General features: G+C 40.7%; 2 protein-coding genes across 12 annotated transcripts in view; one reads left to right on the plus strand and one right to left on the minus strand.

Annotated features, from left to right (window-relative positions):
- Positions 1-25,348, minus strand: part of ttc22 (tetratricopeptide repeat domain 22) — a 49,472-nt gene that overhangs the window by 9,800 nt on the left and 14,324 nt on the right. For 3 of the 11 annotated variants that reach the window (XM_074634900.1, XM_074634899.1, XM_074634898.1), the window contains exons 3-4: positions 21,537-21,697; positions 1,952-2,154 (exon numbers count right to left, since the gene is read on the minus strand). In XM_074634900.1, coding sequence (XP_074491001.1) covers positions 1,952-2,154; positions 21,537-21,543 — 210 coding nt within the window. In that variant the 5' untranslated portion in view covers positions 21,544-21,697. Of the gene's footprint in view, positions 1-1,916; positions 2,155-17,641; positions 17,795-19,985; positions 20,117-21,536; positions 21,698-25,348 lie in introns of those variants that run through there. The other 8 variants (XM_074634902.1, XM_074634901.1, XR_012593876.1 and 5 more) reach the window with 7 other exon arrangements.
- On the plus strand, positions 2,148-24,129 carry lurap1 (leucine rich adaptor protein 1). Its single transcript, XM_074634903.1, has 2 exons — positions 2,148-2,728; positions 17,353-24,129. The coding sequence occupies exons 1-2, from the start codon at positions 2,507-2,509 to the stop codon at positions 18,226-18,228; spliced, it is 1,098 nt and encodes a 365-aa protein (XP_074491004.1). The 5' UTR covers positions 2,148-2,506; the 3' UTR covers positions 18,229-24,129.

The raw sequence follows: 25,348 nt of genomic DNA on the forward strand, positions 1-25,348 counted from the left end.
CCAGCTCAAACTGAAGCCTCATTCTGGTATCCAGGCTCAATAGTTCTCCTGCCATATCACAAAGAGTGAGACAGTCCTAATCCACTTCAGATCCTGAATCCTGCTTTTAAACGTATTGTTATTCAATGCAGATGTCCATCTCCCTTTTCACTGCAGACTCCCCCTTCATCTCTTATTCCCCTGAGACACACTTATACATGTAATTAGTGCTTGGAGCTGAAAGCCCTCTGCCTTTATAAGCCACCTCATCACTGTTAACTGTATTTCCATTCTTAGTCAGCTTCTCTCTGGCAGCCTGAGTGAGTGTTTGCAGTGAAAACCAACTCTTCAGCTCTCCAGAGGCCTTCTCTGACTGCACATTACACAACAGAATATCTCTTTGTACTGTCTCTGTGTGTAACGGGCATTTATATGTTAGAACTAAGGCTCTCCCAAATACCATTTTTTGGGCTTTGAAGCTTTCGGAAATATTCGAAGGTATTCGAAGCTTTGCAGCGCGGCGCAGCAGGCCGACATGTTCTTCTGTCTGTCTTCATCTCCCCCGTTTCAGTGCCAGGACAGCTCCGCTGCCACACTACTGTACACACACGCACCTCTACAAACAAACAGCGATATCCGTCTGAGAATAATTCATAATAATTAATATTGAATATGAATAATATATACTGTTGTGGGATAATTCCTTATTTCATGGGCTATTTGGGGATTTATACATTATTACTACAGTATATACTTATATATGAAAAATTTAAAAGAATAAATAAAAACGAAGCATTTTAATAGTGATTTGGGGGTCGAATACCATGGCAACGGTTGAAGCTTCGAAGTATTCGGATCAGCCCTAATTAGCACGCAACATTTTCAGGAAGTCTTCGCAGAGCAAATTTAGCAAAAACTATGACTAATGTTATTTGTTTTTATGATTTGTTTCATCTCTTTTTTCATTTACTTCTATTCCATTGTGCATAAAAAGTGGGATGCTGTTCGCCATGTGTCTTTGTTACTTAGCACTTGTGGATACAACAATCTCCAGATATAGATTTGTTAGCAAATTTTACAATGCTTTCCCATAAGCAAGCAATTTTCCCATAAAGAAAATGTTAAGGGGGGAAAATTACCACACATCTAATTGAATTTTCTAACTGGCAACATTTAATCTCCATTGCCCCGAAAGTGCCACAGTGCTCCTGGTTCCACATGAGGAGGTCCAGGCCTGTTGAGGAAAAAGTTGCCTGGACTGAGTGAGTCTGTGTAGGCTGGGAGAGAGTTGTCATGTAGAGCCACAGGGTGAGTTAGGGCTGTGTATTGGCAAGAATCTGGTGATACGATACACTACGTGTCATGATACAGGGATAACGATTCAATATATTGTGATACTGTAAGCAAGGCGATATATTGCATTCCTTTTTCAAAAATAGCCATGACAGTTTTTCCTCACCAAAATTTAGTGTAACTATGGAGCGTTATTTAGCGTTCTTCCTATATATTTGTGGTAGAGAGTAATGCAAATATGATATATTATTATAGGTTAAGCTACACAGCAATATATAAAGTAATTCAAATTAGCTCCATCTTTACCAACTTGAACATTTAGACATTCAGGCCTACATTAATCTATCAATAGCCTCATTATAATCCAATAATATATATTAGCCTGTGCTGAAATAGGCCAATCTACAGTTTACTTTTACTTTTGGTGATCTACTTTGATGCTAGTTACTTAAGTAACATTTTGAATGCATGACTTTTACTTCTAGGACAGAGTATTTCTACACTGTGGTTTTGCTACTTTTACTTATTAGCCTACTTTTTAAAATCATATTTGCTTCAATCTTGCCTACCTCAGCTTTTAAGTATAGTAAGCTGTTCAGTTCAATCATTCATTTTATTTTGGTAGTTCACAATACTCCAACGTGTTCCTTTCAGCGTGTTTTATTTTTGAAAGTCGTACCGGAAGCTCTGTGATGATGTAAATGCAGCTGAGCTGACAGTCTGGGATCTCCTCTCCTCTCCTCTCCTCTCCCACTCTGCGGCTGCTGCTCGCTGTCATCATGCAGGTGGAATCTGCGCAATGTAGCTCCGCGTAGCTGGATCTCCAACCAGACAGACACATCACCGGCCTGCAGCGCTCAGACACCGGACACACACTGCACTCTGTGGAGGAACCAAACCAAACAAGACAACAAGGGGAAATTAACAGAAAATTAGAATTTTTTCCTGCTTCACTTGATGATCAGTTTGTTTTAGATATCATCAGTTTGACATCAGATGACAGGGATTTGTTTATTCTAAAGGGAATAATAAGCACACATTGTTGTGTTGATGCTGTCAGGTTGTTGTTTTTCCTCTCTTGGCGCAGTCTAACTCAGCTGGAGTCGCATAGGGATGCCATACAATCCTATAGGAAGCGACTCCTCTCGCAGTTTTGACAGGCAACAATTTACCAAGAAACAAAAAAAGGACGTAATCTGGAGGATCTTTTCGCTTTATTAAACACACGACCGAGATGGATGAAGTCACTGTCAGCGAGAGCATCCCAGATCTGAAAGACATAGAGGTGAAGATCGGACGGAAGACCCCCGAGGGTTTGCTCAGGTGGATGCGGGAAGAGGCGTCTTCTCTCCGGGGAGACGCCAAGCTGACCACCGCTCAGGCTCAGCACGACACCAGCAAGGAGACAGGGAGGAAGAGTTTGGATGAAAAGATCAGGAAGCTGAAGATGGAGATGGTAAGACAATTTAGTTCATTAGTCTCTCTCTGTGTGTGTGTGTGTGTGTGTGTGTGTGTGTGTGTGTGTGTGTGTGTGTGTTTGTCTGTCAGACTCTTGTTTTCCAGGATGTGGCATTTTAATGAAGTGACCACCTTATTGAGATATCTTATTGATTGAGAATTGGAGCCAGTCAGCTCTGCTCCACTGGACTCTGTTGTGAATATTTTAACATTTATCAGCAGATCAGTTTATCATGTCTTAGGGATGGTAGAAATCTATGCAGCACAGTCATATAGACTACAACTCCAGAAAGCATAGATTAATTAATGAAAAACAATTCTGTCCCAAAAAACCCCCGACCAAGATTAGTTATTTGAAAAAGAAAGAGCCGTAAAATATTAATAATAAGGATAACAATGATGATTCAATGTCCAGTACTTGTTCTGGATATAAGTGCAGGCCATTTCATGGTAAACATGCCAAATGATGAGCCTATTTAAATATATAGATAGCTAGATAGATAGATAGATAGAAAGATAGATAGATAGATAGTAACTTTATTGATCCCGAGGGAAATTTAAGTTTCCAGCATCACAGTTCCATAGTGCAAAACATGTTTGTAAAAAGGCAGTAAAAAGTATGACTAATACATTAGATCTCAATATTTTATGTTTAGTTAATGTGCAAATCGTGATAAAGAATATACTGGCCGATTGTACATTTTTTTAATAACATAAACCACTAATCTTGATACAGATCCCTTAGATTTGTTTTGTTTTTTAAAGTTGTGATCAAGATACATACTGAGCGGGACATTTTTCAGTTGAAAAATCAACTTGTCAGTGCTCTCTGGTGGACAAACTATAACGGTGATCCTGCTTCTAAATGACCTCAAACCTAGTTGACATTTATGTACTGCTATTTCCTGTTAGGCTACTGATCAGCTGAAATATACACCAATACTCCATATGTCTGCAATAAGCTAATATCGGCCTGGGTGGTTTATTGGTGTAATTAATTCTAACTATAAAATGAAATCTAAAACATTCCTTTTGTCAAATGTCCACAAAAACATCAGCAGTGGAACAAAGATTTAAATCATTTTAAATTTCTCCTTTGACACTGCTACCTGTGACATTTTAGGAAATTTATTCACTTTCCTGCCAAGAGTTAGATGACAAGATCGATACAGTAAAGTCAGCAGCCGGTTAGCTTAGCTTAGCATAAAGACTGGAAAAGGGGAAACAGCTAGCGTGGCTCTTTCCAACGGGGATAAATCTGCTTACCACCATCTATATGGTTCACTGATTAACTCCATATACGCTATATTGTTTGTTTAATCTGTACAAGAACCAAAGGTTACGTTTTATGGGTGGCTATGTGCCAGACTTATCTGGGAGTAGTGACTTCCTGGAGGCTTGTCGTTAGGGATGCGACGGTGAGGACATTTTCCCATCGGTTAATAAACTTGTGGACATTTTACAAGAAAAGACGGCGCTCAATATGTGTAGAGCACTAACTTTGATATCTACCGTCGGATGGCTGTGTGTCTGGCCTCTCCGGTCCAGCTTTCGCTGCGAGGTCGCAGGTCTCCACTCGGCGCCGCTGCGCCGTGCACACCAGTTGTGACCGCTGCGTCCTCCTCACGGTGATTGCCTCATTAACGTTGTGGTTCCCTTATAGCATTGGGTTTAAATCCGAAATATTGCCAAATACGCGTTTTTGCTTTTCACTTTGACACCAAATCCTCCGCCATCGTCTTGTCTGTCAACTCTCTCTCGTCCAGTGTGTGTGAAATATGACTCCTGCTACTCTGAGCTGAGACACCATACGGAGCAGACGTTTTCACTTTCAGATTGTAGCATCCGTCGTCCGACTATCTATCGATAACATGCCGCTGATACGCCAAAATGAACTAAATGGGTTTTATTTCTATAAAAAAGCAAAACGACGTGGGGCCGGTTGGCAAATAATGTAATTGTAATTGTTCTTGTTTACATGGACCCCTCCTCCTCCAAACAGTGGAGGTCTGGAATAATAATGCACTATTTTACTGCTGTTTTGTTTCCCCTACTGTGATTCTGTGTATGTCATACATTCCTGTGGTTGTGACACAGAGCTCATGCACCGCCACCAAAACTCCAAAACAAAATAAGCTCTCCTCTGAGAGAGTTGCTCCAAAACATGTCGGTTACATTCAAACATCCAAAAGACATTATCGGTTTTGGTCACGTGTCAGAAATGTAAACTTATTTCACTCCAGCGTTGTAGCAACGTCGGCTCATGATGCTGGCAGGCAGCCCAGATACACTTGAGAAGTCTGGAGCGTCCTGAAGAGGAAATAGTGCTGCTCTCCCCGCTGTAATTGAACGTTTGCTGATGGAACATCGTCAGCTGCACTTTCAGGAATGTGGGCTTATAAATACTATGTGGCCCTCTTTCCAATATCTTGCATTTAGATGGTTTATGATCTATCGTAGTTTAGTTGAATTTACTCATGACATTAAAATTAGTCTGCACTAGAAATATAACTAAATATAACTAAGTGTTTTTGTTGCCTAAACCTAAAGAAGTCATAGTTTTGTTGCATACACCTAAAAAAGTTGTAGTTTTGTTGCCTAACCCTAAGAAGTCGTAGTTGTGTTACACAACGTTTCATGCAGTTTTACAGTATGTTAGAACATGTTGTTTTTAAGTTTCGACAAAAAGAGATAAAAAGTCACGAAACGCATCAAATATCCACAGTGCCTGTAGCACCTTGGGCAACAGCTAGGTGCTAGCTAAAACTAAACAAAACTATCATCACAAACAAAGCATTATTTATTTATCCTACATTTATTGATTGACAATAATCACTCAACATCAGCAGGGGGAAGCGCATAGAAACAGTAGATTAGACCGGGTGTGGGAGGTCGCGACTCGAAAAGGTTGAGAACCACTGTCATAGGGAATGATGACAATTATTAGGCTGTCAAAATGGGAATGTTAAAAAGAAATGAAACCTCCGGACACCGATGTCAGACAGTACCCAAGTGTATAGTTGACCAAAGTGCCCAGTTTGGATTCACAAAGCATCCAGAGAGTTTCTATAAATCTGTTGAGAGTAGAGCGCCAGACTGATTTGTTAGCAGTTTGAGCCATTAATCAGGTCTGCTGCAAAAGAGGGAGGACTGACAGAGAAGTGATAAAGAGCCTCTTCCTAACTGAAGGGGTGGGAAACTTCAAGTTGTGTGTGTGTGTGTGTGTGTCTCTGTGTGCTTCATTCATCTATGAGAGTGGTGTAATGGGATTGCTGAAGAAGAGTTCTGAGCACTTCCATCAGAAAACTGCTTAGTAAGATGTGCAGTAACGCCTGTGCAGAGTGTCTGCAGAGAAATGCTAAATGGAAAAGCTCACATGCACACACATACTCAAGCATGCATACTTATTAATCTGGATGTGTTTTTGTTAAAGGTACAGTGTGTAGGTTTTCATCTAGTGGTGAGGTTACAGATTACAAACCAACTGACCCTTCAACGTGAGCTGCTGAGTGCAAAATCATGGTAACGCCACTTTCCTCGCTCAGTGGCCATCCTTACAACAATAACACTACTTTAGGAGCAACGGAAGTCAGACGGCGGCTGGCGGTACCACGGATTTACACCCTGCGGCTCACATTACCACAGTTTCACAAGTGTGTAGAGAACTACGGTGGTCTTCAGGTAACGTAAAAACGTTAAAGGCTCTCTAGAGCCAGTGGTTGATTGTCCGTTCTGGGCTACTGTAGAAACATGGCGGACTCCGTGAAGAGGGTCCGCTCCCTATGTACTGTAGATATAAAGGGCTCATTCTATGCTAACAGAAACACGATTCTTCGTTTCAGCTGATTATACACTAATGAAAACAGTTATGAATATTATATTCCATTTCTGCTGATAGATCCTCCAGAAATGTTACGCACCGGTCCATAAAGTGTTAATTTTAAGCAGTAGACTAATATCTGCTTCTTTTTCTCACTTATTTGTGTGAGTGTGTGTGTGTGTTGTGTTTCACAGTCATCTGTTACTCTGCTGTATCTGTAACCGCACAGCATGGTGATGGTGGGCTGCAGCATCTGTCTGCTGTGAGATCAAGGACGTGTGTGTATCTGTGTGTGTGGGCCTTGTTGTCACTGTGTCACCACTAGTAATGAAATGCTGCTCTGCTTCTTGTTAACTGTCAGTGTGCTCCTTATAGTGAATGTTGGACTGGAACAAACACACAGTTTTTTAACTTTTAAGTAAACTTCACACGACAAAAACACGTTCATCAGCCCGGGTTACTAAGTGAGAGTCAAACTGAATTATTTGACAAATAAGGCAACAATGTCTTTCCCTTTGTGTGTCTAGTGTTATCGTGTACGCAAAAGCACCCTGTGGAGCACTGGCAACGCTATGGGGCTATTGTTTGGTGCCGTTTTGTTTGGGCGTGTGGTGACACACATTCTTGCCAATAGTTTCACACTATTTCATTGATCAACAGTTGGTGGTGGTAAGAAACATGGCAATGCAAAAGCAAAAGGCAGGGAACAATGGAAGCAAATAAGAGACATAAGTATTTGAATTATAACAGCCACTGAATACTGAAAGGGTGAGTCCATCTTTTCCGGGGTTTCAAATGGAAACGCCCATTCAGCTGTTAGCAAAAAGCAGAGATGTAGGTTACCAAAGTAAGCTAATCAATAAGGTTATGAATAATGTGAATGCTAGCACTAGCTGAGTTAGCTGAGCTAAGTTTGGTTTTATGAATACTCTTGTGTTCTTGTGAATGTAGTCTGGTGACTTTGATGAGAGTGTTATAACGGCTTCAGTTCTCTGTCGGAAAGGGCTGTCTGACGGCGATGTGCTTATATCTCTTAGTTGCTTCCATAAAAAGAAGACTGCTAGTTAGCAAATGTGTATGCAAACAATGCAGGTTTTGAAATGTTAAAAAGTAATCTACTATTGCAAATGTTTTATGAAGAAGAAACTGCATTAAACACGTTTGTCAGATGTCAAGGATAGACACAATGCATTATGATGATGACGGACAGGGTTGCTGTTTAATTAGATGTATGGCATGATACTGATCGGACCACACTGATTATTTTCATCATCAGTTAATCAGTTTTCTATTCATTGTTTAGTCCAGTGGTTCCCAAACTTTTTCACATCAAGACCCCTAAATGTGACAAAAAGTTAGACCACGGACCCCCATTTGATACGATTTTTGCTTTTAGATGTTTAAATACAGACAGTGTATGAAATCCATGACCAAAATAGTCATACACTCTGTTATTGTGTTACTTATGGATGGATTTATAGTGAAATTAAATGATTCCCCTTTTTGCTGGGGAAACCCTGGAACCCCCTCGAGGACCCCTGGGGGTTTAGTCTATAAAATGATAGAAAATACTGAAAAATGTCCATCACAATTTCCCAATGGGATGTCTTCAGATTTCTTGTTTTGTTCCACCTACTGCCGAACTTTTCCACTAATTGATTCAACAATATATGGAAGAGATCAAATATACAGAAACGTGTAGAAAGCGTACTTCATTAGTGAAAAGGCGTTTGGTGTGATCTTCTTAGCTGTCTGATATCTGTCTGCGGCGTTGATGGGCAGTATGGTAGAGAACATTTTACAGCACTGTTAGCTGAAGTCAAATAAACATTGTTATTAATGTTTTTAGTGTAGCTGTTCATCTCTGTGGGAGCAGTTTTAAAGCTTCCGTCTTGTGCATTTGTCTCCAGCTGTCTAATGGAAGACAAACTCTCCTCTCATCTAAACAGATTTATTGGATACAGAGACACTCCTTTAAAACCACACAAGACTGGCAGTCAGCCACACACACACACACGCACACACACACTGAAGGCCCTTTGTATACTAGCTGCTTTGTGTATGTTATACATGATCAGCACCTGTATTTCAGCTATCAAAGGGAGACATACAGGATGAATGCTTTGTTATTGCTCGTATATCATTCTTCCTTCCTTCCAGCGTTTCCCTGTCAATCTATCTCTGTCTTCCACCTCTGGGCAGATGAATGACATTGCAAAGTCAGCTTTGAGTGTAGAGCTGAGCTGTAGGGAATCAAAATCTAGTCTATTTAATCTTCCTTCACTATCTGGCTACTGGCTGTCTCCTCAAACACTTTGTCTAATGAAATTATTGCCTATCGACCTGATCTCCTTTATTTATCCGTAACATTTTATTTTCAACCCTGTCTCAGAGAAATTATGTTTATATACTACAAATTTGTTTTCCCAAATATGTTTTAATAGAGAAAAGAATTGCTGCTGGATTATGTTCACAAGAAAAATGTTTTCTTTTTGTAAGTGAAGGAAGCGCTATGTTTTTTAACTGCTTGCAAGTGGTAGGAAGAATGGAGTGGAAGGTCGGCGTACAAAGTGCAGGACTGTGACATTGGAGAGTCCTGTGTGTGATTGGGTTTAGGCAACAAAAGCAGTTTGGTCAAGGTTAAGGAAAGATCGTGTTTAAGTTAACACATACGGTCTCATGCTTCAAGTTAGGGCTGCACAATGAATTCAATATTAATCGCAAACACGATTTTGGCATCCCACAATTAAATGAACATGATCGACTGCGATATTGACGTTCATAGAAAACTCTGCTGCATATCAAATCAAGCGCTTCAGCCAGCCACCAGGGGGCAATCGACATGTTTTGGCTTCAAGTTTGGGGAGCTGTCATGCCTCTGAACGTGCACCCTACAGCGGCAGCCTGTGAACGACTTTCCTGAATGTTGCGGCTACAATCCAGAGTAGAAGAGTAATACATTGCTCATTTTAACAGAAAGCAGACTGTTAGTTGGACCCATCCACCTTCCCTCCTGCACACCATGTCTTTCTCACTTTTTATTCTACGTCACTAGCTCTGAGCGTAGCATATTTACGGGGATGCGTTTAACATGTATTTTCATTTGGTCAGACTCGTAGCCTATACTGTGCAATAAAATTCTGAATGTTGCGATCCAAACTGTATTCTGTAAAGGACAAACGGAACAAAAGAGAGGGACAACAATGCTTTAATCAGTCAAATACAGAAACACAAAACAGAAAATGAGACAAAAAAGAAAGATGAGCAGATATTTTACGGATCATTTAGAGGTGAACGCAGGCAGATGGAGCAGCTGGAGGTTTACAGAGAGATGGGGTCCGACCTTCTGCTGTGTATTGAGACTGTAGGGACTCTGCAAGGGCGCTGTATGTCTGCAGAGTTAGATTGGGAAGGTGAAACGACAGACAGTGACAGCAGGGGACATGAGAGAGAGAGACGGGTGTTTATTTTGCTGGTGTAAGAGAGAACGAGTGTGTGTTTGTGTCCCTGCTGGCAGTGATTCAGCAGTCTGTTAGGTCGCTGTGTGACATTGGGAAGCTGTTTTCGTGTGCGTCATGGATCACGCTTCAGCTGCGCATACGTTATCACGTTGCACCATATCATGACTGAATGTCTGTGTTTACACAATCTGTCGATATTGAAAATGCATTATTACTGTACACTTAAAATTCCCCCTAAAGAGAGGATGATCTGATCAGGATTCATTTTGCATATTGATGAAGGTCTACCATAACAACTAATATATGTAAATATGTATTATAACTTAATAAGGATAATTGTGTTTTATTACAAGTTGTCATTGTCATTTTTGATTATGATAGCTCACCAAAATAACTGATGATTTCATTGCAATGAAGACAGATGGAGTTACTCTCCCCCACAGAAACACTGCTACTGAACTGCCTGAAAAGTCTTGCTTGAAGTCCTGCCTTTTCTTCCCTAACGTGGTGATGTCACCAAGTAACACACTTAGTTAGAGTGCAGCTGGAGTGGAGTCCAAAGAGTTTGGTTAGGTTGACCAATCAGAGCAGACTGGGCTTTTTTTGGGATGGGGGGGCAGACAGAGCATTTCAGAAAGGTAAAAAAGTGGTGCTGCAGCACAGCCGGTATGAGAAGAGTAACATAATACGTCCTCTGCCTGGATACAACCAAGGTTCAAACATGTGACCCAAAACACTGCACCACAATTTGCTCTGCCACAAAATCCAAATTTTGACGGAAAAAATGTCCAAGAAAGTGTCCAAGGAAAACTACAGTCTGACAGAAAACCAAAGTCCAACAAAATATCCATCCAATAGTAAACTTTCCAACAGTGTTCTCAGTGTGAAGCTGTTGAAGGGACGTCTGATGTGTTTGGGAGTCGTAGCACATTCAGGATCTCACTGGTTCTTTCTAGTTTCAAAGAGGTAGAAATAGGTCAGTCAAAGTCAGAGACTGAAACACACCTTCAGTTAAATTCCCTCATGCAGAGGAGATCACTGAAGTGTTACCATCAGTCATCTTCTCCTGTTTGTATTCAGTGCTGAAGCTCAGTGGTGTTACACTGAGGCACCATGTGCTCCAAGTACACACATATAAGGACCACAGCTACTTTTTTTCAATGTTAGTTTATCTATTGTGCACTTAAAATAAAATTTAGTCTATGGAATGTCAGAAATATTGACAGATGCCTGTCACCAGATCCCAAAGTTGCTTATTTTGACTGACAAATGACCAAAAATACAAATTTAAAGGACCAGTGTGTTACAATTTGGGGGATCTATTGGCAGAAATGATATGAATTAGTATGTTTTCTTTAGTGTATAATCACCTGAAAATACGAAACGTTGAAACAAAATGTTTTTGTTACCTTAGAATGAGCCGTTCATATCTACATAGAGAGCGGGTCCTCTCTTCACGGAGTCCGCCATGTTTCTACAGTAGTCCAGAATGGACAAACCAAACTTACTGGTAACTTTTCCTGCTTGGGCCGAAGTTGATAACGTTACTCGCTTCAGTCGCCACCTCTCTCTCTCTCTCGCTTCACCACTCACTTCCCACGTACACACACATTCTACGCACTGGCTCTGCTCCAACTGGCTCTAGAGAGGGCCAGTCACGTTTTTGCGTCGGCCACCGTAGCTCTCCAACACGCTTGGCACATGGGAGAGGTTTCATTTGGTTGTAATCTCCTCACCTTACCACTAGAAACCGCCAGATCCTACACACTGGAGCTTTAAAGTAGTACCAAAGTTAAAGAAGCAGACAAATGAGATGTTGCAGCATTATTTTTTCTTTTCTTAAGCAGTTACACAATTATCCAATTGTCATTGTTTACCATTTAGCGGATCAGTTATTTGATTAATAGATATTTTTTAATGAAATGTATACAATATTTAGTTTGATATTCTCATATAATCATTTATCTGAAGTGTTCCACTCGTTTGGATTTCTACATTGTAGAAATAGGTGTCATGAAAACAGTTCAGAATAAGGCAGATTACTCCACTATTATAATGAAAATGTCATTTCATTTGAGAAAACTCCTGAACCAAGTGACATTTCACTCATTTTGAAGATTTATTTGATACTAAATATTGTTTGCAGTGCAAAGGCAGGAAAATGAGCTTTCCAGAGCCCTATGGATCAGCCTGGAGGAGCTTGGCCTTGCGCCTGAGCAGGAAAACTGAAATCTGTTTGGCACAAAACTGAGAAAAGATGATTAATGTGTGTTTCAGTTCGCTCCCTGCTCTCATCCTGACTGGTGTCACATAAAAACCTTTTGGCCTCAGTTTGACCTTTTTCATTCAAGTGGGCCGTCTCTATAATGAGTCCATTTGATTCCATCGTAATTAAAGGCTGTAATCAATCCGGAAATAATTAAAAGATAAATTCATTTCCTGCAGCATAACACACAATATAAGACACAGTTGGTGTGTGTATGTAAACTGGATGGATTCCAGTGTTGGCACAAGGATAGACATGCAGGCATTTTTAATAAAAAATGATGAAACAGTTTGCATAAGGGACATATTTGCACATCTTTATTTAGTAATATAATGCAATATTGTTTTTGTATTTTACAATGTTGATTTCTAGTTTGATAACCCACTGATTTTAAAGATAAAAGACAGCATTGCTGTTAATTAGACCACAAGCAACACTAGTCCTTCATTTTAGATAATGAAAGGAGCTAATCTGGCTCTTGGTTACATTTCTGCTTGTTTTTCCCTGTTTTATTTTACAGTTATTCACTGAAACTGTTCTTTCTTAAAAACTGTATTATGATTAATTATGTGCACTTTCTTTGCTCTACCAACTGTATATTATAATGCAACGTATCCTCATACCTCAACGGTTCATATGATATATACGAAAAGTTATTCCTCATTTTTCTTGCGTTTTCCTACAAATATCCAGCAACACGCGACGCACATGTCAATTTACCCTCATTTTCAAAATAAACTTCCATCTTCACAGGAAACAGCTTGGTTAGCTTTAGGCAACAAAATTACTTAGTTAGGTTTAGGAAAAGATTGTGGTTTGGGTTAAAATAACTACAGAAGTGGTGTAACATACAAATAAATCAACGTTGACTTCTGGTTTCCTGGGCAAAATTCAGTGTTTTTTGAACCTCACATCCACCCTATAATCTCCCTATGCTTAGTTTGTTGCTTTTTATACTTCCTGGTTCACAATTACATGGATTAAATATGAATTGATTATACGATTACTATATTATGGGATATATACGAATTGCAGTGCATTAGTTTTCGTAGGCAAGGTTTACTGATGAATAAGTCAGAATACACACTGCTGGTATGTATTTCACAGACTAGTATTATTCAGCGTTTTAAAATGGATGTAAACTGTCAAATTTCGGAGTCTACATGTTATTGTGGATTCAAATGGTTTTGGTTTGTTTATGACACACATACATCGACTGTTTTTTGCTGAATAGAATATGAAGTAAAATACAGCCTTCCCACTAAAGAAGAATAAGTAAAACAGTGAAGTGTGAGAGTGACCATGACTACGATAACTATATTGTCTGAGAGTGCAGCAGCAGCGTGAGCACAGACTGGCGGAGTGCTCGGCTTCGTTAGCATTGATAGCCTTGTGCCACCTCAGCGCTGACAGGCATGGAGCTACTTTTACTGCCACCCTCATTAGACGCTCAGTCTCTGCCAGCTGAAATAAACCTCAAACCTCAAACCTGAACCCCACCCCAAATGTCTGACTGTGCCCCGGGACGCCAGCCCGTTTACAGCCACACACACACACACATGGATGGAAAGCTGTGGTTGTTGATCATCTTTGTCTGGCAGCTCCTCCCTGCAATGTGTGCTTTTATGTGTGTTTTCATGTAGGTGGATGGATGGGATGAATAAGCAGATCTATATATGTATCTTCTATTTTATGTTTTTCCCTTTTATCTCACGCTCTTTATTTCTTTGTCCTTCATCTCCTGTTGTTAGAGCGGTGTCTGCCAGTTTTAATTTAGCAAATCTGCACCACATTGACCACACGACTAATTTTTTTTACATTCTGCTTCATCTCAACTGTTCCAGGTCTCTTTTCTGCATCTAAGATGATGTGTGTATGCCTGCGTGTGTTCCTGTATGTAGTGATTTGGGGACAAACATCTTTTAACTGTACACAGTCACGTTGTAACATTACAAACGCTTTTGTCCAAAAAAGTGCATTCAAACTCAAAACTAACAAGTTGAAAGTGCAACCCTTCCCAATAAACAGCTAACAGCTGTTCATAGAGCTACAGTCAGATGGGAATAAGTGTTAGCATGGGGCGTCGATGTGTAGCCTGAAAAAAGTTTCAGCCTTGTGGAGTTTCTTCCCCCATCGTAGGACAAAAAGCTGGTCCCCGCAAGCTTAACCATCTATGTATTTTTGGATTAAGACTTGGTTTTTGGTTCAAATTAATGTTATGCTTGGGTTAAGGTTTGAGGAAGGGTTGGGGTTAGGTATTTAGTGGTTATGGTTTAGGTCTGGGTAAGTCAATATCCTCATAAGTCATGTAAACAATCCACTTAATGGTTCAAGTCAATTAGATTAAGTAACAGTGTTTGAGTCAGTGATGTAGGCCCATATCACATGGGCATGGGTAACATAGTGGGCTGTAAGTAACAGTGTTGTCGAAACTGGTTCCATATTGTATATATGAAGTGGAGATAGTCACCGTGATGTCACCCATTGGTTTGTGGACTGCCGTTTTGAACCCTCGAGTTCGGTTGCCATTTTGGTTTTTGGCTGTCGTCATGTTGGCTTTTTACAACCAGAAGTGACACCAGAGGGTGGAGCTAAGTACAACCGAATGCTGAATAACACATTTCTAGGCAACCAAAATGTTACAATTAACTTTCATGAATTGAAAACACACTGTGAATGGGTTAAAGTTGTAAGACGTAAACACGGACAACTCCCAGACCGGACAACGCCATGGTAGCGACTGGTCAACCACAAGTTAGCCACGCCCTAAAGCATACCCTGCTTTATGGTCTATTTGACTCTAAATGGGACCATAATGTACTAAATGAACATCATGCTGCATTGAAGAAGACTTGAAACTAGCGATTGAGACCATAAACTCATGTTTCCATGGAGTTTCCCACTGGATGGTTCCCAACCTTTGTGGCTGTCGACTCCTTGAAATGAAGCAGCTTGTGACCCCTCATCAAAGATTATTGCCTTAATGTGGACCAAAGGGGGATTTTTATAATTTGAAGGATTTTTAGAAGTCTGAAGAGGTGAAAGTATCTAATATTTCACATGAAAAAGCAAAACATTAGAGAAAAATAAACATATTTGTGTAACAGATTTTCTTATCATCATGTGACCTCTTAGTTTGATCTAAGGACCCCTCATGGGCTTCCAACCCACACTTTGGAAACCACTGACCTAAATCACCCATCTACCGTATGACATTTTAATCACAGTGGGCCTGATACTGAGAAAGATGAGGGTAAGAGATGACTAAATATCCTAAAGTAGTTTTACCCTACACAGCCAGCAGTCACTGTTCTGAATGGTGAATGGTTTAAACAAAGGTCAACCACCTCCTACGCATAGGGATGATGTATGAGACGTATTATTTTCTGTCTATGCACAGTTTTCCTTGTAGAGGGAAGAATCTTGGGCTCTTAAACACAAGGAGAGGGGTTTCTGTTCCGAGGATCATGACCGAAACAGCATACAGACTACATCTACAATGATGCATCGCTCCACTGGAGCTAACATTATGCAGGATCAAGAGATAAACAGCTTTGGCTTGTTGGAAGGATCAATACGTTCCTCTCCACTGGTTTATTGACATAACCTAAAGGGTCATAGGACCCTATGTAGGAAATAAGAGAGGTATATAAAGACTTGTAAAGGCTGGAGAGCAAAGGTGTTAAGGAACTGCACTTAACACTGCTTTAAGTGCAGTCTTTGACCACTTACTGTATATGTGAGTTTTGCTTTGAAATCTATAAGAATTATGTACGGTTAAGCTTTACAGTTTGTGTAAGAACATGCAATGTTTGTGTAATTTGTCTTAGTGTGATTGTTATGACTGGGGCCACTGTTATCAACGTATCCTCATACAACAGTTCATATGATGTCTTACGGAAAAGTTTTTCCTCCGTTTTCCTACGAATGTTCAGTAACACTTGTCAATTTTCGTTTGTTACATGCATACAGTCTTTTCAAAATAAACTTTGAATAAACAGTTTATACTTCTGCTCCATTATATTTAAGAGGAAATATTGTACTTTTTACTCCACTGTGTTTGCCTGACAGTGAGAGACTTTCACTTGTAATGGAGTATTTTACAATGTAGTATTGGTACAAAAACATATATTGTAAGTGTCATTTTACAATATGAATCCAGAAAACAGAGTACAGTAACAGAATACAGTCACCTTGAGAAAGAAAGAGACACTGACCCTCTGTGGGGCCACAGTGAGAGGCAGAAAAGGTAATAAAGAAAAAAATTATTACGTGGAGGAAACTGAGATACTGAAAGACGAAAGGCTAAAGCTCTGAGAGAGGATGGTTATCTGCAGAGAGGGGTCGGAGGATAGCTTTGAATGTCGGTGCCATATATCACCTCTTGGCCCCGCACTTCACCGCAGACCTCTGCTAATGTATTCTGGGGAGGAATTTTCCATGACCGCAGCCGTCTCTTTCCTCTTATTCATCGTTTAGCTTTTTCAAACTCACACACACACATTAGATGACACCAGTGGCTGTTATTTCTGATTAATCATTACTTTATTTATTATACCATATGACATCATGACTAAATACGTGTTTGAGTATTTTTGCACAATTTACAGGGCATTTAGACATCTTCTTAAATATTTTCTTTCTTGATTTTCTTTTTTTTATGTGTCATACTTTCCACTGTATCAAATTTCCGTCTCTCAGCAGCTTCTCCTACAGAGTTAGTTTCGGTCAAATGTCCCCGTTAACACATTTAAACAGCTTAATCCACCACTTCTCTAAACCCTCTTTTTCCAGCTTGTCCCTCTTTCTATTTTCTTTTATTTCAATCTCTGGTTACTGCGTATACTCGACCCGCCTGTTTCTGTCATACTTAACCTCCAATTATGGTTTAATAGCATTATAATGGTGTTTGCACTGCTTAAATACATATCTGCAGAGTCCTGGTGGTTCAGGTTTATAGTTTGTCTGGTTCTCATATATATCATTTTGATTGCAAACTATCAAAACATGAACGCAATGAAAATAGTCGTAAGCTTTGTAACTTCATCCGTATCTCCTTTTTTATTTCTCCACAGGCTCACTTGCGCTCAGTGGACGTGAAGCTCTTGCAGCAGTTGCTGGCGGTCCATGAAGGCATCGAGGCAGTGAAATGGCTGCTGGAGGAGCGCAGCACGCTGACGAGCCGCTGCAGCAGCTTGACCAGCAGCCAGTACAGCCTGGGCGAGGGCCCCGACACCTCCTGGAGAGGCTCCTGGAGCAGCCTGCAGGACCCCAATGAGAAGCTGGATAACATCTCCATCGGCAGCTACCTGGACACCCTGGCGGATGACATGGACGAGTACTGCCCTTCCAGTTCGGAGTCGGTCATCTGCTCCAACGCGCCGCTGGTCTCAGAGGCTACTGCTGGGGGCCGGAGAGGGGGAGGCCCCGGGGTCGCGGTCACAGCAGCTGGAGTAGGAGCTGGGGTGGGGGTGAGGCCTGGAAGTGGGATTCTGGCTGGGCCAAATGAAAATGGATCTGGGGTTGGAAATGGGATGGAGGTGAAAGGTGGCCCAGGGACTGCTGTTATCAGTGCTATCACTGGGATTGCTGGGACTGGAGCTGGGAAACCAGCTGTTCCTCTCCAAGCCAAGTCTGAGAGCCCCAAGCAGGACGCTCCGGTCTGGACGAAGGCTTCAGAGACGGTTAAAGGAAGCTCCGTTATCAAGGACAACACCCAGACACAAGCTGTTAAGGCTAATGGCGTCCTGGAGAAACCAGTCACGCAAACAGGCAGCCCAACCCGCCTCCGCCTCAACGAGAAACTGGGAACTGGCCAGAGCCCCAAACTCAAACCTTACAAAAACGGAAAGATCGACTTGGATACTTGCAAAATGAACGGCAAAATGCATCTGGAGTACGACGCGCACTGGCGGTGGGTGCAGTCGCAAGAAGATGTGACGTTTTTGTAAGGAGGATAATAACAGAGGGGACTAAAGCCACTATTGACCACTCCCTCTGTAACATCAAAGACCAGATCACTGAAGGACAGAAGAAGAAGAGTGAACTGCTGTTATGAAATTCACATAGCGAGGCTCTCCTTGTTGAAAGACACTGGGTTTGAAAGACAAAGAATAACTTCTTTTTGTCCTGTTGTTCCTTCCTGTGACTGCACTAACTTTCTATAAAACATTGATGTCAGTATTAAGGTGGATGCACATTTCAGGATTTTGACTAGCCAAACTGGGCTGCTTGCCTCACACAAACATAGGAAAATCAACTTTAAAATCCTGCGTCATAGTTTTTCTCAGGTTCTTTCTTTCTATTCCCTGATTTCTTTTCTTTTCTTTTCCAAAGCACAGTGAGATGATCTGCCGGAGAGCTGAAACATGATTTCAGATTGCTTGACAAAGTACATCAACCAATGTAAATTAGAAGATTTTAATTATATTTTGATCTTCTCATCCAGAAAAATAATACCCATGAGCTACAATTTTTTTACTCTCAATCTAAAATCTAATTAAAACCCAGGGGCACAACAAAGATTTCTAACCCCCTTAAAGAATATTGCTCTGGGATCTTCTTAATTACTTCATACGCCCTGTGGTGGACCTGATAGAGATGATTGTACTGCTTTTAAAGGGATAGTTTGGGTATTTTGAAGTGGGGATGTATGAGGTAGTCCATCCATTAGCATATTTATATTATATATATATTTATATTATATATATATATATATATATATATATATATATATATATATAGTAGGTTAGCCACCTAAAAGAAAGACTCACCTAAAATGTATATATCTATTTAAGTGTACGCTATATTCAGAATATTTTCCAATGGCGAACTGAACTGAGAGTGTCATCAGAGCCTGCTGGCTTTGGAGAGAGCATAGATAAGTTTCAATTTCAGTTCAGTTCCCCGTCGGAAAGGAGAAGGAAAGGGCTGTCTGACGGCAAGATAAAGTGGTGAAAATATTCTAAATATAGCGTACAGTAAAATGGATATTGATTTTTTTAAAGTCTTTCTTCTAGGTGGCTAAAATGTTTTCTGCCACAGCACTGTATTGTTTTGCTCCAGTGTTGGCACTGCTGTCTGTTTCTCCAAGCTTGGAGCGTGCCGACCGTCATCTACTGTAAGTAATACATCTACTATGGATAAGTACCTCATACAACCCCACTTCAAAACACCCAAACTATCCCTTTAAGTTAGTGGACCCAACCCATTATATTGGTTATAGACACTATTACATGATAAAATATGAAAATATTAAACACCTTTTGATAAAATATGTGAGCGTGTTTCTCCAAAAACTTGTAGTTGCCTGAACAAAAAGTAGAGGATATTAAACTAAAAGACTGAGGTTAGTAAAAGTTTCCCTCATTGAGAAATAATGTACCCACTGTTCGCATTTGTGTCTTTGTGGAGCTAAAGTGCTTAACCAACCATCTGCAATATTGTATATTCACTGAATGGCAATACAGCTACTCTGTTCATCAGGTACTAGTCGTGACTGGTTGTAGGCAAATATTGAATATGGCTGAATATTTCGTTTTTCTTTGAACCGTTATGGTAACTTGTGTATGTTTTTCTAAGCAGATGTTGTGCCTGATTGGTGTAAACCTTAACTACATATGCCTGTACTTTTCCCTACTGAGAAGATTGCACTGCTGTTATGATAATCTGAGTGTTTTGACTCATTTTTTATTATTTTTGCCTCCTCCTGGCCTCTTGCTTGCGTGTACAAATGGCTAGACCAACCAGTCTGTGTTCACTGGTAAACGTGCTGGCTGGGTGGATGTTGCATGCCCTGCGCTGAGAGCTTTAGTGGTTAAATCATGATGCGTGGAAGACCTAAAACAATCAGAGAAGAAAAGCAATATTTCTTGAAGCCTTTCTAGTGGCTTACGTAAGCAGCCTCTTCTTAGCAAATCTAATATTATTATCTGTTCTTCAGGAGTTTCCAAGACTACTGACAGGGAGAAGATGTGTGTGTGTGTATGTGAGAGAGAGAGAGACAGATGCCGACTGCCTGCCTGAGCACAGCTGGCCTGTCAGGTTTGGATAAGAATAGATGAGTCCCAAAGGTTTTAAAGCGTTTTCAGCTCATTCATCATGGCGTTACCGCATCTCCTACCAGCCTGCAGTTAGACATGTTAATGCTGGAGAGCGACACGTTTGATAAACAGAGGGGAACGTGTTACATAATCAGAACATAACTTTTTATCCTAGTAGCTTGTCAAAAAAAACTCCTTGTGAAAGACCTCCTCCTCATTTCAACTTCACTTCAATTGTTATTTTGATCTGGCTCTGTTAACTGCTTGTATTAATATACAATGCAACGAGTTGTTATAACATGTTGACTTGGAGTCAACTAAAGCCGGTCCATCTTCGATCAATCTACTTTCTGCAGGTCTCAAAGAAGTCTTTATAGGCAGCTACAGTAAGATGTTGAACTCAGCATCTCTATTTGTTTGAGCCACTGAAGTGTTCCCTCTCTCCTCCTCCGCCTCCTCCTCCTGCCTTTCTTTTCATCCTACTTTCCACCACCACACTGGTTGGATGGAAATGCTCAGTCTGTGCCAACACACACATCATGCACACACAATGCCCTCTCGCTTTTGGGACAGCACCATAAAGCCGGCACCACAGAAACAGCAACTGTAGGCTGTCCGGCCCTGGAGACAGGGAAGGAAAACTGTGCTCAAACTGGACCTTGAACTCTTGGACAAAGTTGGACAATTTAAAAATATTTCTTCTTTCCCTTTAAATCTCTTTTGAATACAAAAAGAAATGCATCTGTCCATCCCTAGATACGTATTTCAACCATGATATATATCATCCAGCCACAGACATGAAGTCATTTGAAACCTCCTTTCCTTTTTAACATATGTGCTGGCTGTGAAGCAACGTTGCATGCCAAAGAGACTGTCTGCTCTGCTAGTTTGTGGTTTTCTTTCCAAATTTGCCGAGCCATATGGGAAAAAAAACCTACATTTTAGTGCTGGGAACAAACCTGTAAAACACATTACATCAAGCTATATCTCAATGAAGGTACACTGTAGCCCAAGATGTCATGTGTTTTCAGTGGGCACAATCCAGTTTAAAATTAGAATACGTTTTAAACCGCTCGTTGGCAGAGATTTAATGAGTGCTGAGGTGCCAGGAGAAATCGCTTGTGGCCTGATTGTTTTTGAAAGAGGGATAATAGCTGCTGTGTGTGTGCACGGATAAGAATGGACGTGTTACTAACTGGCAAGTGTGTGGAAAATACCTTTCATTCAAAGCTGTCCAGTGTTTTTCAGAGGGTATGGAGGTAAACACAACCCGACGGGCTCCTTCCGTCCGATCCTTTTATCATGCCCAGGATTTATCAGATGCCCAGTGCGTGGTGTGTTTGCCTTGGCTTCAGGTGCCAGGCACCCTCCAGCTATTCTGGGCAACAAGACAAACAGCATGATTACATAGACGAGTGGATGGCCACACGGTTGCCATGACAATGAGAGCCAGCAGGCTTCAGCTCTAGTGGCGTCATAAAACAATACTAACTGCGGCGCTAGTGGCGGTATAGCAGTTACTGTTACTGAAAGATGGGAGGTGAGATGAAAGAGAAGAGACGAGACGACTGGTGATGTCAGAATAATAACCAGTAGAAGGATGTTTAACACTTTTATAGATGATTTGTGATGAATCCTGATCACATTTTCAGGTACCTCTTCATAATAAGGCACCCTTTATAAAAAGGGTTATAAGTTTCAACCAATAGTTTTATTAATGTCTTTTTTTTTCTAATTTGTTAATGTTTTATAGATCAATTTTAAACCATTAATCATAACAACTTGGGTTGCCAGGTAAAGAAAAATCCCTTATTACTAGAAAAAGGGCTGCAGACAACCTATTGACACTTATATCCAAAGACTAAATCAAATTATAACCTATTATAACGGATCTATAAAGCATTAAGTGATTTATTAAACATTAACAAAGCTATTACTTATAACTTAGAAACACTTAATTATTGGTGCCTTATTAGAAAGTTGTACCCATTTTCATTATAATCTTCCAAACATCAGCGTGAAGATTTAATAACAGTCATACGGGCTGACTGAGGGATTGTGAATTAATCTGGCTGCTGCAAAAAGTTTAGGTTTCTTATCGCCTTGGACAGCTCAGTATGTATTTGTGCATAAGAATTGCATAAATAAGTCTTTTCCTAAGTTTAACAAGACATGTAAAACAAATATACATCATACCTGCACTTGCTGAGTGCAAAAAACTGTAATTGTGATGTCTGCATCCCTCTCACATCACTGTTTATCCAACCCGATCTCATGTGAAGGCATAGGTAAATAGCATGACATTTTAAGGACATTCTGCGTATCATTTATACGCCACATCGTTACCGTGAAATGGTCGCGGTTATGTTTATGCAACAGAACTACGGTAACAGCCTCAGTTACGTTTAGGCAACAAAATCACTTAGGTTAGTTAGGTTTAGGAAAAAGGTTGGGCTCAAAATAACTACGTAAACAGCGTAACAGAAGTATGGAAAACACGTCACAAATGTCACTAAAAACACGTCACTAACGTAATTTCAAAATATCTCAACAGCACTTTGGGACACAGACACTGGTCTCCTGGTTGAAAGTCCTGCGTTTGTTGGACCCATCCAGCTCCCCTCCCCTCCCCTCCCACCATAAGCAGTCTCTCTCACTTTATATTCTAATTCACTAGCTCTGAGAGTAGCATGTTCACGAAGATGCATTTGCTTTGCAGTCAATACAGATTACATGGCGTACACATGACACGCCAAAAGCAACAATGGCATTGTTATTGCATGCAGAATGACTGACAAAGTACCGTTTTATTCATACGACCGAGCTGGTTAATCCAAATTTTCTACTTTATTACATTAGGAATAAAACTCCTGATAGTTCTGTACCAAACAAAGAGACAATTTGGGCCCAAAACATACTTTTTCTAATGTCATAAAGAGAGTTTTTAACAGTGTTGAGAGTCCTTGAGAGGCAGACAACAATATGCAAATGTAGTAAATCACTGTACATTAAGTGATATTTGCTTACTTCTTTTCATACTCCCCACTGCTCTGTTCTTGCATTAGCATACAGCTCAGCCACTCTTTCTATTAGCCACCTGAAATGTTGTCAAGAGCACTTTTCCTTAAAGTTTTGTGCATTTTTGAGAAGCTAAAGACAGACTGGTTGTGTTTCCCTGGAGGCAGAATAGAGGCATAAACAGTGAACTGAACGGCGATGCACACAGCATGCAGCTAAAAGGAAGCTTCCACTCCCGGTGTCCTGCTGTTTTCTTCCTTCCTCTTATACATACACAAACACACACAAGCACAATTCATCCCAGGACTGACGCGGGTCTCTTGATACCTGACAGCTCCTCAAAGAGCACCATTAAGCATTTCCTTTCCTTGAATCTTATTTATCCCTGTGTGTGTGTGTGTGTGTGTTTTATTCACATACCAAACTACTCAAAGAAATGGAAGTGAATCAAAATAAACCCCACTGAGTGCACACTGAATCGGGTCCAAAACTATACTGAGGCAACACAAAGCTTAGAGGAAGGAAATATAAAAGCCAGAGAGATCGACTGCAGTTCACTGGATCAGTCCAATCAATATCCTGCTTGAGTGAGTGGAACGGTTTTTATCTCCATGGTACGATGCATTTTTATTATTTTGTTATGCAATGTGTCCAGAGAAAAAGTTTATTTTTTTCTTTGTAAAGTGGAAATGTTCGACAAATAACTGATTATGTTCATTAATGTGGAGAATTATATTATGCAGTATGTAAATTATACAAGCTTATCCAATGATTAAAGATATTTTAAATGTTTTTGCTTGTGTTTTTATTCCCTCATCGAAGTGGGAGATCACAGTAATGTTGCTCATGAAAACATCAGCAGTTTGACCTCTTGACCCTTTGGACAAACTCTGTATCACATATGTTACCTGAGAAAAAGTAAATAAGAAACCTATCTCTTGATCAGCAGCTGTTTTTCTCTCCTGACCTCTTGATGTAAACTACTCTGAGTGCTTTCAGTAAACCTTATGTAGATTCCTAATCAATACTTGGCCCAGCCCTCACACGAAGGTTTATCAATGCAGGTCCATTAGCACTCAAAGCGCTCAATGGCCACTTCCCAAAACAACGACAGTACAGTGAGCTATTTTCTGAACGTAGGGAAAGCATCAACGTCCGTATAACCGTAACGTGAATTCAGTGTGTTCATGTATAAATCAAGTGTTATTCATGCCCACCCCGCTCTTCTGGTTACAACAGCTCAGCAGTATTACGATTGATCTGCTCTAATGGACGGCAGATAGTATCAGCCTCGTGTAATCTAACAACAACCTCTGAGCCCCGACTGGGCTGGGATTATAAAGGAGGGGAGGATGGTGGGGATGTGATGCAGTCGTGTGTGTTTTCAGCAGATCTGAACATAAACTGGTCGGGTTAACAGATTCGAGGTGATGATGGCGGGGTGTGTGGGTAAGAAGGTGGCGATGGTGGCAGGAGGACGGGTGTGATGATGCCCTCTGGGTGGGTGAAAGCCAGAACACCCAGCTGTCAAGGCTATAATGAGGATTAGTGAGGAGCGTAAGTGTAGTTGCCTTCTTTTGTCCACTTTCAGCAATCTGATTTCACCACAACCTTTGTCAACCGATAATCGTGTTGCTGTGACCAGTCATCTCAGTGTGTAAAATCTATATTCATAGATAAATGATATATTGCACATTAACACTTTTCTCACAAGTAAAAGAGTCCACACAATGTTTCCCTCAGCCTCCAGCGTACCTAGAGCAGTACTGACAATGTGCAGCTCTGTTGAGCTGATGGTCTGTTTCAATGCTGGTGTCAGTGTCAGCCATTGATTTTCACAGTCCAGGAGACAGTGGTTTTGTCTGTTAACGCACAGCTCTGCTAATTGAAGCAGGCTAAGTGTTTGCAGCCGTTGTTGACGGTGCCTGTGTCAGCAGAGACTTTCATTTTACAACCAACAACCACAAAGAGCCGTGAGACCTGCTGATGCGGAGCACGACTGTGGAGCAGC

Source organism: Sebastes fasciatus, chromosome 5 (genome assembly GCF_043250625.1).
Source record: "Sebastes fasciatus isolate fSebFas1 chromosome 5, fSebFas1.pri, whole genome shotgun sequence".
Taxonomy (NCBI): Eukaryota; Metazoa; Chordata; class Actinopteri; order Perciformes; family Sebastidae; genus Sebastes; species Sebastes fasciatus.

Coding starts and splice junctions, on each gene's coding strand:
- lurap1 (XM_074634903.1), top strand. CDS start 2,507: ATGGATGAAGTCACTGTCAGCGAGAGCATCCCAGATCTGAAAGACATA. Junction 2,729..17,352: donor GGAAGCTGAAGATGGAGATG/GTAAGACAATTT, acceptor ATTTCTCCACAG/GCTCACTTGCGCTCAGTGGA.